Source organism: Scyliorhinus torazame, chromosome 2 (genome assembly GCF_047496885.1).
Source record: "Scyliorhinus torazame isolate Kashiwa2021f chromosome 2, sScyTor2.1, whole genome shotgun sequence".
Lineage (NCBI taxonomy): Eukaryota > Metazoa > Chordata > Chondrichthyes > Carcharhiniformes > Scyliorhinidae > Scyliorhinus > Scyliorhinus torazame.
The window spans coordinates 132,528,715-132,545,687 of record NC_092708.1 but is presented as its reverse complement, the minus strand read 5'-3'; the positions used below and the strand labels follow the sequence as shown (position 1 = coordinate 132,545,687).

The following is a 16,973-nucleotide window of genomic DNA, read 5'->3' as shown; positions in this document are numbered from 1 at the left end:
TAGTAGGAATACTGTTAAGGGATTAGAATCACAGAATGGTTACTGCACAATAAGAGTGCATTTGGCTATCCACAGGAGCAGCTACAGAGGGCCCATCCTGCACTTTTTCCCTGTATGGCTGCAATATTTTTCTCTTCAGATGATGATATGTTCCTCTTCTCCAACCACCCCTTTTAGAATTGTACCTTTAGATTTATATGGCCTCTCCCTGTTCTTCCTACCAAAATGAATCACTTTACACCACTTTGCATTAAATTTCATCTGCTACCTTTTTGCCCATTCCGCCAACCTGTCTAAGTTGTTTTAAAATTCCACACTATCCTCCACATGGTTCTCAATATTTTCAAGTTTCATGTCATCCTCAAATTTTGAAATTGTGCCCGATATTCCAAAGTCTAGGTCAATAATATATATCAAGAAGAGCAAGAGTCCAACTCCATGTTTCCTGCCACTCACCCAATGTCTCATATACGTTGCCACTGTCCTTTTTATTCCATGAGCTCTAATTTTGCTCACAAGTCTTTGTGTAACATTTTATCAAATGTCTTTTGGAAGTCAAGTACACCACATCAACTACATTACCCTCATCTACCCGCTCTATTACCCCATCACTACTTGGACTCAAATAAGTAGTGGGAGGAATTGTGTGAGAATCATTGAGTCATAGAGGTTTACAGCACGGAAACAGGTCCTTTGGCCAAACGTGTCCATGTCGCCCAATTTTTACCACTAAGCTAGTCCCAATTGCCTGCATTTGGCCCATATCCCTGTATACCAATCCTACCCATTTAACTGTCCAAATGCTTTTTAAAAGTAAAAATTGTATTCCCCTTTATTGCAGCCTCTGGCCGTTCATTCTAGACACTCACGACCCTCTGTGTGAAAAAATTGCCCCTCTGGACCCTTTTATATCTCTCCCCTCTCACCTTAAACTTATGCCCTTTAGTTTTAGACTCCCCTACCTTTGGGAAAAGGCGTTGACTATCTACCTGATGTATGCCACTTATTATTTTATAGACCTATCTTAGATCACCCCTAAGTTTCCTACTCACCAGGGAAAAAAGTCCCAGCCTCTCCTTGTAACTGAAACCATCAAGTCCCGGTAGCATCCTAGTAAATCTTTTCTGTCTTCTTTCTAATTTATTAATATCCTTTCTATAATAGGGTGACCAGAACTGTCCACCTTCAAGTATAATGTGACTCCACTTTCAAGGAGCTATGAATCTGTTCTCCTAGATTACTTTGTTCTATAACTCTCCCCAACATCCTACCATTAACTGAATAGGTTCTGCCCTGATTCGACCTACCAAAATGCATCACGTCACATTTATCTAAATTAAACTCCATCTGCTATTCATCAGCCCACTGGCCAATTGATCAAGATCCCGTTGCAATCCTGACCATGCCTCCTAAATTCTCATCCAAATCATTAATATAAATCACAAATAACAGTGGACCCAACACCGATCCCTGAGGCACACCACTGGTCACAGGCCTCCAGTTTGAAAAACAACCCTCTACAAGCACCCATTGTCTTCTGTCGTAAAGCCAATTTTGTATCCAATTGGCTACCTCACCCAGGATCCTGTGAGATTTACCTGATGCAACAATCTGCCATGTGGCACCTTGTCAAAGGCCTTGCTAAAGTCCATGTAGACAACATCGACTGCATTGCCCTCATCTACTTTCCCCTTTAAAAAGCTCAATCAAATTCGTGAGACATGATTTTCCCCTCACAAAGCCATGCTGACAGTCCCTAATCAGTCCTTGTCTCTCTCAATATCTGTAGATCCTGTCTCTCAGAATACCTACTAACAACTTACCCTACAGACGTTAGGCTCACCGGTCTGTAGTTCCCAAGCTTTTCCCTGCAGCCCTTCTGAAACAAAGGCACAACATTTGCTACCCTCCAATCTTCAGGTACCTCTCCTGTGGCTGTCGACGATTCAAGTATCTCTACCAGGGGACCCGCAATTTCCTCTCGAGCCTCTCACTACGTCCTGGGATGCATTTCATCAGGTCCCAGGAATCTGTCTACCTTGATGCGCTTTAAGACTTCCAGCAACTTCTTCTCTGCAATATGTACACTCTAACATCCATGCCTTTCTCTACAGTAAATACCGATGAGGAATATTAATTTAGGACCTCACCCATCTCTTGTGGATCCACACATAGATGACCTTGTAAATCCTTAAACAGCCCTACTCTCTCCCTAGTTACTCTTTTGTCCATTATGTATTTGTAGAAGCTCTTTGGATTCTCCTTTGCCTTATCTGCAAAAGCAATCTCATGTCCTCTTTTTTCCCTCCTGATTTCTCTCTTAACTCTACTCCGACAACCTCTGTACTCTTCAAGGATCCACTTGATCTCAACAGCCGATGACTGTCATCTTCTTCTTTTTGATCAGGACCTCAATATTCTGAGTCATTCAGGGTTCCCTACCTCTACCAGTCTTGCACTACCAGTCTTCCCTACCTCTACCACTCAAAGGAACCCTGGTTAACACACTTTTGAAAGCCTCCCACTTACCTTTGCCTGCCACAATCAACACTCCCACAATCACCTTTTGAAAGTTCCTGTCTTAAACCATCAAAATTAGCTTTGCCCCAATTTAGAATTTTAACTTTTGGGCCAGACCTATCATTCTCCATAGCTATCTTAAATCTAAGGGAGTGATGGTCACTGGTCCCAAAGTAATCCTTCACTAACACTTCTGTCGCCTGCCCTTCCTTATTTCCCAAGAGGAGGTCAAGTTTTGCCTCCTCTCTAATCAGAACATCCACATACTGAATGAGAAATTCCTCCTGAATACACTCAACAAATTTCTCTCCCTCCAAGCCCCTAATACTATGGCTGTCCCAGCCAATGTTGGGAAAGTTAAAGTCCCCAACTATTACTACCCTATTTTTCTTACAGCAATCTCCTTGCATATTTGCTCCTCAATTTCCCGCTGACTGTTTGGGGGCCTGTAGTACAATCCTATCAAAGTGATTTGTCCCTTCTTACTTTTCAGTTCTACCCATATTGACTCAGTGGGCGAACCCTCGGATATATCCCCTCTGTACTGCCGTGATATTCTCCCTCATCAAAAACACAACTCCACCTCCTCTCTTACCTCCTGTTCCAATTTTCCTATAGCATTTGTACCCTGAAACATTGAACTGCCAGTCCTGCCCCTCCTCTAGCCATGTTTCAGTAACAGCTATAATATCCCAGTCCCATGTACCCATCCATGCCCTGAGTTCATCTGTCTTGTCCGTCAGGCCTCTTGCATTGAAATAAATGCAGTTTAATCTCGACTTCTCTTGCTCTCTGCCCTGCTTTCTCAGACCATCTGTCCGGTCATGTTTTGTACACTCTCCCTGGGTTTTATTTCTCTGAGCCTTACTGGACCCATCCACTGAGTTCTCCACAGTCTTTGTACTCTACTGTGGCCCTTTTTGATTTTTGACTTTGGTTTCTCTGCCTTTCACTTTCCCCTTATTGCCTTTGGTTCCTATCCCCACTTTACTTCCCTCCGACTTCCTGCATCCCACCCCCCTGCCACATTAGTTTAAACCCTCCCCAACAGCACTAGCAAACATTCCCCCTAGGACATTGGTTCCAGTCCTGACCAGGCGTAGACCGTCCTGTTTGAACTGGTCCCACTTCCCCCTGAACCCGTTCCAATGTCCCAGGAATTTGAATCCCTACCTCTTGCACCATCTCTCAAGCCACGTATTAATCTTATTTATCCGGTCATTCCTATTCTGATCAGCACGTGGCACTGGTAACAATCCTGAGATTACTACCTGTGAGATCCTACTTTTTAGTTCAACTCTTGACTCCCTAAATTCAGCTTGTAGGACCTCATCACGTTTTTTTACCTATATCATTGGTGCCTATATGCACCACGACAGCTGGCTGTTCACCCTCCCCCTCAAAAATGCCCTGCAGCTGCTCCGAGACATTGTAGACCCTTGCACCAGGGAAACAACATACTATCCGAGAGTCTTGTTTACGTCCACAGAAACACCTGTCTATTCCCCTTACCATTGTATCCCCTATCACTATAGCTCTACCACTCTTTTTCCTGCCTTCCTGCGCAACACAGCCAGCCATGGTGCCATGAACCTGGCTGCTGCCATCTTCCACTGTTGAGTCATCTTTCTCTTCCCCTGGTGAGTCATCTTCCCCAATCATATCCAAAATAGTATATCTGTTTTGGAGGGAGATGACCACAGGGGACCCTAGAAGGTAGGAAGGGACAGGGCTAGGCCACAGGGAACTTGATGGGTGGCTGGCTTTTGGGGCCTGGAGAGGGAGAGAAAAAGCAATGGCAACGGAGCTGATTATATATTTTTGGTGACAAAGATATTTAAGCTTCTTGCACATCTTGGTGGTGGTGTGGATGCAGGATTAATGGGTTCAAGTCCTTGGTAGTGGAGCAGGTAACCATTTTTGTCCAGGATCCACCTGGTATAGTGGTTGCTGGCAGAGGGGAATGTGGGCTTTCTGTAGTCCAGCCATCTTTGGTGATAGATTGCTGAACCATTTGTTCAGTAGATACACTCAAGCCTACACTTGTTGAGAGAATGAAGATAAGGGTTATGTCCGGAGGAACGACAGAGATAGGAGATTTCAAAGATTTTGATGGAGTCAAGTGCATCAATGATGCCGATGAAGGGATGGTTGAATAAATCAGTAGCTTCAGAATTATTTTGCAGATAAAAAGCCAAAGGCTGGGCAGTTGGGAATTTGAAAGTGCACTTGTGAGTGATGTGGAGAAGTGTTTTTGTATCCTCAGTGGAAGTAGAAGAAGGAAATGGGTTATAATGGAGTAGAGTGATGCTGGTAGTGAGGAATACAAGTGAGTGGTTGGAAATGGTCTTATCGTTGATTGAGACCATGGAAGTTTAGAGGCTCTAGGTAATAGCAAGGTTTAGAGAGTGGCCATGAATGTGGGTAGGAGGATTTTTATGGAAACATAGATTTTGGGAAGGGAGGGGAGGGCAGTGAATTCAGAGGAGAGAGTCCAGTAGAGTAAAGATGAAGAGTACAATCATTGAGCACAACGTCCTAATTATCTTGGCAATTACAGTTATCTGGAACCCGTACATGTATACTTCATCAGTTATACTTTAATTCATGTCTTACTGTATTATTAAAGAACAGAAGGAAAAAGAGTACTGTTCTTTACTTCTTGAGTACTTGCACATTACTTCAAGCTTCAAATATCATACAGTATTTCACTAGTAAATGGAACTCTCCATTAACTGGCATTTCTGATTAAACGGCACCACCCATTTCCCGCACATGCCGGACAATAAAGATTTTGCTGTATTTCAATCCATTGTTCATTGACAAATACATTTTTTTTTCAGGAATACCACATTTCCTCATTTGAAGAAAGACTTATCAAAGAAATTGAATTGCGAATTATCAGGATCACTTTGGAAGAGCTTCTCGAAGAGGATGGTGAAGAAATGGTGTTAGATATTCCTGAAGATGAATCTGATGCACCAGGATTCGATTCAACTCTGAAAAGCTTTAGAGTTCTTGATGGAATGGGTGTTACTTTCCATTGTAAAGTATCTGGTTATCCATTGCCCAAGGTAACCAATTTTTTGCATTGGAAGCCACCTTTGCCATGAAGATTGTTTGATATGAAATGCTTTTCTTACTAGATATGCTGGTTCATGTGAACAGTGTATTGTACATTTAAAATGTTTTTGTGACCTTTTCTTTTCGGAGATTTTTAAATGATCTAATGTGTCTTGCTGATACACATTTCATATTTTCATAGATTGTATGGTTCAAAGATGGTAAGCGTCTGAAACATGGGGATCACTACCAGATGGATATTTCTCAGGATGGCAGAGCCAATCTGCGTATTCCGGCAGTTTTGCCAGAAGATGAGGGCATCTACACAGTGTTTTCCAGCAATGTCAAGGGAAATGCCATTTGCTCTGGAAAGCTGTTTATTGAACCCATTGGTGCTCCAACAGGCCACATTTATTTACCAACAACAGAAATAATGAGGAGAATGCGGTACTATTTATTAGTCACTATTAATTTGTGTTAATTTCATGTCATGCTTCACATTTGATAACATTCAGAAAATTTCAAAATGAATTAGTTAATGATTTTGAAATAGAAATAATGTGAATGATCATGTTAAATCCTTTCCCTAATTCTTTAGTTCTGTGTCTCCTCGATCTCCAAGTCGTTCGCCAGCACGTAGGTTAGAAGATACTGATGAGACTCAACTAGAGAGACTGTACAAACCAGTTTTTGTTCTGAAACCTACATCATTTAAGTGTTCTGAGGGACAGACAGCTAGATTTGACCTAAAGGTTGTTGGTAGACCCATGCCTGAGACGCTATGGTTCCACAATGGTAAGAATTATATTTTGTCACATTGATTTATTCAGTGTGTACAAATAATACAGTGAAATAAAGTAGTTGACTTAATATCGACTTTTATTACAGGCCGTCAAATTGTGAATGATTATACTCACAAAATTGTAGTAAAGGAAGATGGAATTCAATCCCTGATCATCGTTCCTGCTTTGCCAATTGATTCTGGTGAATGGACTGTTGTGGCACAAAACAGAGCTGGCAAAAGTTCTGTTTCCATGACACTTTCTGTAGAAGGTACTATTGATTTTAATATCATCTCAATAAATTAAAAATGTATATAATTATTTTAGGTGAACTTTCTGCAAGATATATGGGCGGGATTCTCTGCTCCCGGACTAAGTGCCCGCGCCGTCGTGAACGCCGTCGCGTTTCACGACGGCGCGAACAGGGCCCGGGCACGACCTATTCTGGCCCCCACAGGGGGCCAGCACGGTGCTGGAGCGGTTCACGCCAGTCCAGCGTCCTTACACGTCCTTATTTCTAATAATGGGGCTGTATCTTTCAAGGTTTCAGAATGAATTGCTAGGTCTACATTAGCTAATTCCTGTATTGCATCGACAGCAATCTGTCTTTGCTTCACATTGACTGCTGCTGCTTCTAGATTCACTGCTGATTCAATTTCCTTCCTGGCTTCAACCTGTTAACTTTCTTTCGCTTTTTCAGCAGCTTCCGCCAATCCTGCACATGTGCAGTTGGGCCGCGCCATCCTGCGCATGCGCGGGGAACTTCTTACGCGCGCCGGCCCCTCACCAACATGGCGCCAGTATTCTGGGGCCGCACGCGGAAGGAGGTAGGCCCGGGGAGGGAGAGGCCGGCCCACTGATTGGTGGGCCCCGATCACGGGCCAAACACCATCGGAGGACCCCCTGGTGAAGGAGCCCCCATCGCCCGCCACAGGCCCCCCCCAGCGTTCCTGCAGAGTTCCCGCCAGCAGCGACCAGGAGTGGACGGCGCCGGCGGGAACCTGTCGTGTCTTAGCGGCCGCTCGGCCCATACGGGCCGGAGAATCGCCGCTCACCGTTTGCGGCGATTCTCCGAGGGGCTCGGCGCGAATCGTACGGCGCTGGTTTCGGGGGGGGGGGGGAGAATCGCGTGCGGGGGTCGGGGCAGCGTGGCGCGATTTGCGCGGCGCCCCGGCGATTCTCTCACCCGGTGTGGGGGGGGGGGGGGGGGGAGAATCGCACCCATAGTTTTTATTTTTTCTATGTTTGTTGTAAGCGATTATCATCATAGATGATTATCATCATAGAATTTACAGTGCAGAAGGAGGCCATTCGGCCCATCGAGTCTGCACCGGCTCTTTGAAAGAGCACCCTACCTAAGTCCACACCTCCACCCTATCCCCATAACCCAGTAACCCCACCCAACACTAAGGGCAATTTTGGACACTAAGGGCAATTTAGCATGGCCAATCCACCTAACCTGCACATCTTTGGACTGTGGGAGGAAACCGGAGCACCCGGAGGAAACCCACGCACACACGGGGAGAACGTGCAGACTCCACACAGACAGTGACCCAAGCCGGGAATCGAACCTGGGACCCTGGAGCTGTGAAGCAATTGTGCTAACCACCATGCTACCGTGCTGCGTAGAGATTAACAATGAGCAGCATTGTGAGCACTGCTCCACTGTCGTTTGCACCTGCCAATGATTAGGCTGAACATAGTTCATGAAGCAAATGTCCAGTTCATTATAATATTTACATTTTGCTCCATCTATATTGTTTAGAATGCACTGAGAGAAGACTGAGATGCAGCAATAGGGTTTCCATTGCCCAGCAACTCTAGAAAGGAGGATGTTGGGTTGAAATGAAATGAAATGAAATGAAAATTGCTTATTGTCACGAGTAGGCTTCAATGAAAAGCCCCTAGTCGCCACATTCCGGCGCCTGTTCGGGGAGGCGATTACAGTTAGTCCTCTAAAGCCAAAATGTTGAGCTGTATGTAAACAGGCTCATTATAGTAGTATATCAAGGTCACCCAGATTTAAAAAAATATTAACCTCTTGACAGATCTTCCATGCCAGTGTTAATTGGAGCACAAAATGAATGAATGGAGTGCTGCACAGACAATTCAACTGCTGTATGCGAGCAGACGTAATTACAATAAAGAAATGTGGCCTTGCTGAGTCTTGTGTCACTTTTTGTGCAAACACCATGTGCATTACATATTAGCTGGCAGTTTGGGAGAACATAGAAACTTTGGACCAGGATTAGGCCACTTAGTCCCTCAAATCTTGTGCACCACCCAACGAGATCATGGCTGATCTGAGTTCTAACTCCTTGGGCTGGATTCTCTGTCCCGCCGCGCCACATTTCAGGTTCACCCCACCGGCGGGCTGCTCTGTTATGCCGGCCGGTAAATGGGGTTTCCCATTGTGGGGCAGCCCCACGCCGTCGGGAAACCCCCGGGCTGTGGCAAAACAGAGCATCCCGCCGGCAGAGAATCCAGCCCGATATGTCTGCCTTTGCCCCAGATCTCTTAAAACCTTTGGTTAATAAGGCTATGTAGGTAATATGTGAAATAAGCCTCAATTATATACTGTGAAGCATATTGCATGCCAGAACAACAGATGTTGACATTACATTTTCTATGTTTCAAGGCAAAAAAGAACATAATTATTTTTTAAACATTGGTCTGTCATTGTATTGCTTTTTGAGGAATGAGCTGAAGAGGTGGGTCTTTTTCCAGGTTTTGACAGAATCTCAAGTTCATAATTCCCAAATGTGGAAGAGTGAGTCAACATGAATTGCATGTGAATTTCACTTCTTCTTGGCACCAATTTGGCTCCAATGTATGCTTCTCCCAGTGGCATGCCACAATGTGAAGCTGCGGCCCACCTCTCAACTGTACAGCAATTTGGAGCATCAATGTATTTTTCTACAGTGCCACTCAAATTGACAAACTGTAGTCATTAAGTACAGTGAAAGTTTCTGCATGTTATTGCAAATGTATATTTTTGAACATTGATATTTGACATTTTTTTATATTTTCTTTGCAGCTAAAGAGCATTTACTGAGACCACAGTTTGTGGAAAAATTGAAAAATGTCAGTGTTAAAGAAGGTGCCCCTGTTGCAATGGCAGTGAAAGCTGTTGGAAACCCAAATCCTGATATTGTGTGGCTGAAAAATAGTGATATTATTGCCCAACATAAGTATCCTCATATTAAGTAAGTAAACTGCAATATTAACAAACTTTAGTGATAATAAGTATGTGTGCATTTGTAGTATTTGCTTATTTGTAATTTCTACTTAATTGTATTTTAGGATTGAAGGAACTAAAGGAGAAGGAGCACTGAAAATTGATTCTGCAGCAAATTATGATGCTGCCTGGTATACTGCAACTGCCATCAATAAAGCAGGTCGTGACACAACAAGGTGTAAACTTAATGTTGAACTTGAATTTGCTGAACCTGAACCAGAAAGAAAGTTAATCATTCCAAAGGGGACCTATAAAGCTAAGGAGATATCAGCTCCCGAGCTAGAACCCCTTCATTTACGTTACGGTCAGGAACAGTGGGAGGAAGGTGATTTGTATGATAAGGAAAAACAACAGAAACCCCATTTCAAAAAGAAGACCAGTTCTGTGAGGCTCAAATGTTTTGGACCAGCACACTTTGAATGTAGACTGACACCAATTGGTGATCCAACAATGGTTGTTGAATGGTTGCTTGATGGTAAGCCTCTTGCTGCAGCGAACAGACTTCACATGATCAATGAATTTGGATACTGTAGTCTTGACTTTGAAGTAGCATATCCCCGGGACAGTGGTATCATCACCTGTAGAGCTACAAACAAGTACGGCGCTGATCAGACATCAGCAACTCTCATTGTAAAAGATGAAAAGAGCCTTGTTGAAGAATCTCAGTTACCTGAGGGCAGAAAAGGAATGCAGCGAATTGAAGAACTTGAAAGAATAGCCCATGAAGGTGCACTTATAGGCCTTTCAGAAGAACTGATAAAAGAGAAGACAAAGCCTGAAATAGTTTTGTTCCCAGAACCAGCAAGAGTGCTGGAAGGTGAAATAGCACGCTACCGGTGCCGTGTCATCGGCTATCCTCAACCAAAGGTCAACTGGTATCTTAACGGACAACTTATTCGCAAGAGCAAGCGTTTTAGGCTACGGTATGATGGCATCTATTATTTGGAAATTGTTGACTGCAAATCATATGATTCAGGTTGTGTCAAAGTTACGGCAGAAAATCCTGAAGGGGTTGTGGAGCACACAGTGAAGCTAGAAATAACAGAACGAGAAGATTTCAGGTCTATTTTGAGGCGAGCCCCTGAACAGAAAGTTGAAACGGGCCCATCAGAGCCTGCCAAGCCATTCTTTGAAGTCATTAAGGTAGAAAAACCAGCAGATTCTGCGCCCAAAGAAGTAGTGAAACTTAAAAAGGCTGAAAGAATTGTTCATGCGAAACTAACAGAGGAGACCGAAGAACTACGTAGCAAGTTTAAACGTAGAAAGGAAGAAGGTTATTATGAAGCCATTACAGCAGTCGAACTCAAATCACGGAGAAAGGATGAAGCTTATGAAGATATGCTGAGAAAGAGAAAGGAAGAACTTCTCCATTGGACCAAAGGAATACCCGAGGAGGAAAATAAACTACCCCCTCCTGAAGGCACTGTCACCATTCCAACTTTTAAACCAGATAAGATTCAGTTTTCACCAAGTATGGAGGCACCCAAAATTTTGGAGCGTATTCAGAGTCAGACGTTGGCTCGTGGAGATGAAAGTCATTTCCGTGTGAGAGTGGTGGGCAAGCCGGATCCTGAATGCCAATGGTTTAAGAATGGTGTAAAACTTGAAAAAACTGAACGAATTTACTGGTATTGGCCTGAAGACAATGTCTGTGAACTTGTAATTCAAAATGTTGTACCTGAAGATTCTGCCAGTATAATGGTGAAAGTTATCAATGTTGTTGGTGAAATCTCAAGCCACGCTTTCCTGCTTGTACAAGGTATTTAACTTTAGCTACTAAATGCTAGATGTATGTTTTTTTTTTAATTATGCCTCCTGGTATTTACAGATTTTTCATCTTGCCATTTTTCAGCCAAGCAAGTGATTACATTTTCTGAGGAGTTGCATGATGTCAATGCAAAGGAGAAAGACACCATGGCAACTTTTGAATGTGAATTGTCAGAACCATTTATAAAAGTAGAATGGTATAAGAATAACGTACAGATTTTCTCTGGTGACAAATATCGAATGCATTCTGACCGGAAAGTTCATTTCCTGTCTGTATTGACAATTACTATGACTGATGCTTCAGAGTACACTTGTGCTCTTGTTGAAGATTCTTCAATACGATCAACAGCAAAACTTATTGTTGAAGGTAAGAAAGATGCTTGAGTTTCAAAACAGTAACTAAGTAACTGCATCACAATAGACAGCATACAAAGTGTAATTGAAAGAGTTAATTATTTAGAACATGGGTTAAGTTACTTCGAATTAAATATTACCATATTATGATTGAATGTTGATGCTTTTTTCATAATATCAGTTGGTTAAGTTACAGAGCCAAAAAAAAGCATTGATGGAAATTCCATACTTACTGCAAATTAATAACATTTTTCAGCCTGCTTTCATTTTAACTTATCATAGATTATATACTTGTATGCAAACAGAAAGCTGTTCTTCTGTCAGCTTCTGGTGATGATAAGATCACAAAGTCATAAGAAATTGGAGGAGGAGTAGGTCATTTGGCCCAATGAGACTGCTCCACCATTGGATGGGTTCATGGCTGGTCTGCTGTGGCCTTCGCTCCATTTTCATGCCTTCCACCCTTTACTCCCCTGTTGATCAAAAATCTGTCTAACTTAGCCTTGAATATCTGCAATGACACAGTCTCCGATTGCTCTCTGTAGAAGAGATTCCAAAGACTAATGGACCTCCCAGAAAATAAATTCCGTAATTTCCATCTTAAATGGGTGACCCCTTATTTTTAAGCTTTGCCCCCTCGTTCATGAGAGGAAACATTCAATCAACTTCTACCTTTTAAGTCTCCCTCACAATCTTGTAAGATTCAATAAGATTACCTCCCTTTCTTCTAAATGGGTAGCAATGGGTACGGGCCCTATCTACTCACACATTCCTCCTACAAGTGTTTAAAAAGAATGAAATATAAATCGGGTTCCATGGGTACAGTGATGACATCCAGTTCTTCTTCACCACCATCCCTCTTGACTGCTCCACTGTATGTGATTGTCACTCTGATTATCCAATGTCCCATACTGGTTGAGCAGAAATTTCCTGCAATTTCAAGAATTGATTCCCTTGCATCCAATTCCATCCCTGCCCTGGCCATTGGCCTGAGCCGGAATCAGACTCCTCACAATTTCAGCATCCTATTTAACCCTGAGCTGAGCTTCTCATCCCATATAGTTTCTATCATCACGGTCACCTCCTCCAACTCCGTAATTGTACCCTTCTCTGTCCCTGCATCAGACCATCGGCTCATATCAAGACTCAAATAGTCCAGTGCTTTCCTGCTAAATCATCCAACTTCAAATCTGTGTAAACTATTTGAGCGTATCCAAAACTTGTTGCACGTATCCTAAATTGTACCAAGTGTCATTCTCCCATCACCCTTGTCCAATAGTACCTCAGATCTAAATTTTTCATCCTGGCCTTCAAATCTCTCCATGTCCTCATCCCATCCTATCTGTATAACTCCCATGCCTAAATCCTCCAAGAACTCTGCATGTATCCAATTATGGCCACTTGTGCAACTCTTATTCCCTTTGCCCTAGCATTGACAACCTTGTCTTCAGCTGTCAGACCCCAAGGATTGCAATTCTCTCCATGAACCTCCCTGCCCCCTACCTTTGTGCCCTCCTTTACGATGCTCCTTAAAGCCTACCTCATCGGCCATCTCTCTCTGTATCATCTGATGTGGCTTGGTGTCATTTTTTTCTGAAACCTGTTAAGTGCACTGAGGCATTTAAAGGTGCTATCATAGAATCCTTACAGTAGAAGGAGGCCATTCAGCCCATTGAGTCTGCACTGACACTCTAAAAGAGCACCCTACCTAGGCCCACTCTTCCACCCAATCCTTGTAACCCCACCCAATCCTTGTAACCCCACCAAACATAAGAGTCACAAAGGGACAATTTAGCCTGTGGGAGGAAACCAGAGGGAACCTATGCAGACACAGGGAGAAAGTGCAAACTCCACACAGTGGCAATCGCCTAAGGCCGGAATTGAACCCGGATCTCTAGCACTGTGAGGCAGCAGTGCTAACCATTGTGCCACCATGTCACTCCATATATAAATGCATGTTGTTTTTGACTCATTTGTAAACTCACTGATCCAACACTCTGTGCAGGAAACCCGACTTGAAAGGATAATGGTTTAGAGAATTTATACTGCAATGTTGTAGCTCGATCTCTGACCCATGTTCCATCAGGCATGGCTTTCGACTGAGAGCACTGAATTGACGAATTTACTCTTTAATTGCATTATGTAAGTCACGATATAAAATAGTGCAATGATGCGATGGCTTAAAGTTCAACTTTTTTAAATGTTCATATAGGAGCTATTCTTGAATTCACCAAAGAGCTTGTGGACTTAGAAGTACCAGAGTTATTCTCAGGCGAATTAGAATGTGCTTTTTCAAGTGAAGATGCTGAAGGAAAATGGTACAAAGGAGATGGAGAGATCCAACCTAGTAACAAATACTATATTTCATCTCGTCGTGGTCGCCATTCTTTAACAGTTAGAGATGTTGTCAAAGAAGACCAGGGTAGATACAGTTTTGTTATTGAAGGCAAAAAGACAAGTTGCAATCTGAAGATGAAACGTAAGTTAATTTTTAGGTAAAATGGTACTAATTAACTCATGTTTTCTTTTCCAATAAAACATTTGGTTTGAAAATGAATTGCATTCATAGTGATAGTAAATTCAACAGATTTAGAAACATTGCAAGGGTTTATTGACAATGGTTACCTTGTTCATTTGCAGCACGTGCAGTGGCAATCCTTCAGGACCTTGGAGACCAGAACATTTGTGAAGGTGATATTGCCCAACTTGAAGTAAAATTCTCTCAAGAAAATGTTGAAGGTGTCTGGAAAAAGAATAGTCAAGAAATCCAGGCGAATGAACGTGTTCACATTGTTATAGACAAAACATCACATATGTTGCTGATTGAGGATGCAACAAAAGAAGATGCTGGAAAATATTCATTTCATGCCACTGATTTTGACCTTTCAACATCTGGACGTTTAACTGTGCAGTGTATGTGTTATTTTTAAAAAATTATTTCAGCATTATAATGTCTCATTCATTTAACAGTGGGTATCTAGTGATTTTCAAATGATAGCCATGTTTTCTTTACTTTCCAGCTATCGAAGTGGTGATCCCTCTTAAAGACCTTACTGTTGTTGAGGGAACAAAGGCAGTGTTAGAGTGCAAAGTCTCAGTTGCACATATTACTTCCGTGAAATGGTACTTCAATGACCAACCAATTCAACTTGATGACAGGATACAGACTGTTGCAAAAGGAGCTAAACAGCGTCTGTTAATCAGCAGGTCATTTTCCTCAGATGACGGATGCTATAAACTTGTCATTGGAAAAACTGAAACAAGCTGCAATCTATCAATTGAACGTACGTGACCAATTACTATCAACTCGTGTAAGAAACATATTTTTGTTTATTGAGTATTTTTTTTCTGAAGTTTGGATTTGTGCCTTTCCTTTCTAGGAATTCAAATTGTCAGAGGACTTAAAAATATGACCTGCACAGAGACTCAGAGTATTACTTTTGAAGCAGAATTGTCTCACACTGGGATTGATGTAGCATGGGTAGTTCGGAACCAAGAGCTCAAAACAGGTCCCAAATACAAGATAGAGGCAAAGGGCAAAATTTACAGACTGACTGTACTGGACATAATGAAAGATGAAGAAGGAGAGTATACATTTATGGCCGGGGAAAAGACCTCAAATGCACAGCTTACGGTATCAGGTATGATGAAATTAAATGATATACTGAATAAATTATATATTATAGAATAGTCTTATTTTTTTCTACTTGCTTTAGTAAAAATCATGGTAGTTCTTTATAAAATTAGTTAGAAAACTCATAATTGAATATTGTAAATATCTAGAATCTAGGCATCATCCCTATTATGATAAAATACTTTGAGTGCACGTGTCTATGGTATTTGGTGTCAGACCTTCTAATTGGTTGAAAGAATCAAAGGCAAATCATACTCTAATTATGAGAATTAACTCAATCACTCGAGTCCTTGTTCACGATTCTCTTAAGGTTAAGGTGCGGGTTCATTCGGCAGTTAGGAAGGCAAATGCAATGTTAGCATTCATGTCGAGAGGGCTAGAATACAAGACCAGGGATGTACTTCTGAGGCTATATAAGGCTATATAAGTCAGACCTCATTTGGAGTATTGTGAGCAGTTTTGGGCCCCGTATTTAAGGAAGGATGTTCTGGCCTTGGAAAGGGTCCAGAGGAGGTTCACAAGAATGATCCCTGGAAAGAAGAGCTTGTCGTATGAGGAACGGTTGAGGACTCTGAGTCTGTACTCGTTGGAGTTGAGAAGGATGAGGGGGGATCTTATGAAACTTACAGGATACTGCGTGGCCTGGATAGAGTGAACGTGGTGAGGATGTTTCCACTTGTAGGAAGAACTAGAAGCAGAGGACACAATCTCAGACTAAAGGGACGATCCTTTAAAACAGAGATGAGGAGGAATTTCTTCAGCCAGAGGGTGGTGAATCTGTGGAACTCTTTGCTGCAGAAGGCTGTGGAGGCCAAATCACTGAGTGTCTTTAAGACAGCGATAGATAGGTTTTTGATCAATAAGGGGATCAGGGGTTATGGGGAGAATGCAGGAGAATGGGGACGAGAAAAATATCAGCCATGATTGAATGGAGGAGCAAACTCGATGGGCAGTGTGGCCTAATTCTGCTCCTGTGTCTTATGGTCTTATAAGGGGGGGAAATTATCTGCGCCTCCCACGGCGTGTTTCTTGGCGGGGGAGGAAGCCCGCTGTTGGCCAGCATTGGGGCCAACAGGATTTCCCATTGAACCCAGCCCCCGCTGCCAGTGGGGGTTCACCTTCGGTGGGACCGGAAGATCTCACTAGCGAGAAAGGCCGGAAAGTCCCCCTCAAGATGTTTTTGAATGATTTTGTTTGTTATATTTTTTCTCACACTCAAATATCCAGCACTCAAATTTATGTTTCTAAGGTTAAAATATATATTTCACAATTGTATGTTTAACTAAAATCTAATTGTCTTTGATTCCTTTTAATATTTTCATTGATCATTACTTATCTCGATGCCTCCTGAGAAGCCTTATGCTGTAGTTTTTTTCTCTGTCCACACTGGGAATGCACCTGCCTTCCTTCTTGCAACCTCGCATCCCCTCAGTTAACTACACATTCAATTTTCTGCATATATTTCTGGATTTAATTTCTAAAATTTAAGAACAACTTTTTTCTATTCAACCTTTCTGTTAACCATTTGACTCCCATTTCCATGATTGGTATCACCATTATACAAGGGTGATCATTCACATGACCTCCTATCTCAGCAGCTTGCATTCTCTGACAT

General features: G+C 42.4%; 1 protein-coding gene across 1 annotated transcript in view; it reads left to right on the top strand.

Moving 5' to 3' along the window:
• Window positions 1-16,973, top strand: part of ttn.2 (titin, tandem duplicate 2) — a 415,239-nt gene that overhangs the window by 28,756 nt on the left and 369,510 nt on the right. The window contains exons 17-27 of the mRNA XM_072477296.1: window positions 5,364-5,594; window positions 5,786-6,030; window positions 6,182-6,378; window positions 6,472-6,636; window positions 9,403-9,571; window positions 9,669-11,362; window positions 11,456-11,737; window positions 13,937-14,203; window positions 14,365-14,637; window positions 14,745-15,008; window positions 15,105-15,365. Of these exons, the coding sequence (XP_072333397.1) occupies window positions 5,364-5,594; window positions 5,786-6,030; window positions 6,182-6,378; window positions 6,472-6,636; window positions 9,403-9,571; window positions 9,669-11,362; window positions 11,456-11,737; window positions 13,937-14,203; window positions 14,365-14,637; window positions 14,745-15,008; window positions 15,105-15,365 (4,048 nt within the window). The remainder of the gene's footprint in view (window positions 1-5,363; window positions 5,595-5,785; window positions 6,031-6,181; window positions 6,379-6,471; window positions 6,637-9,402; window positions 9,572-9,668; window positions 11,363-11,455; window positions 11,738-13,936; window positions 14,204-14,364; window positions 14,638-14,744; window positions 15,009-15,104; window positions 15,366-16,973) is intronic.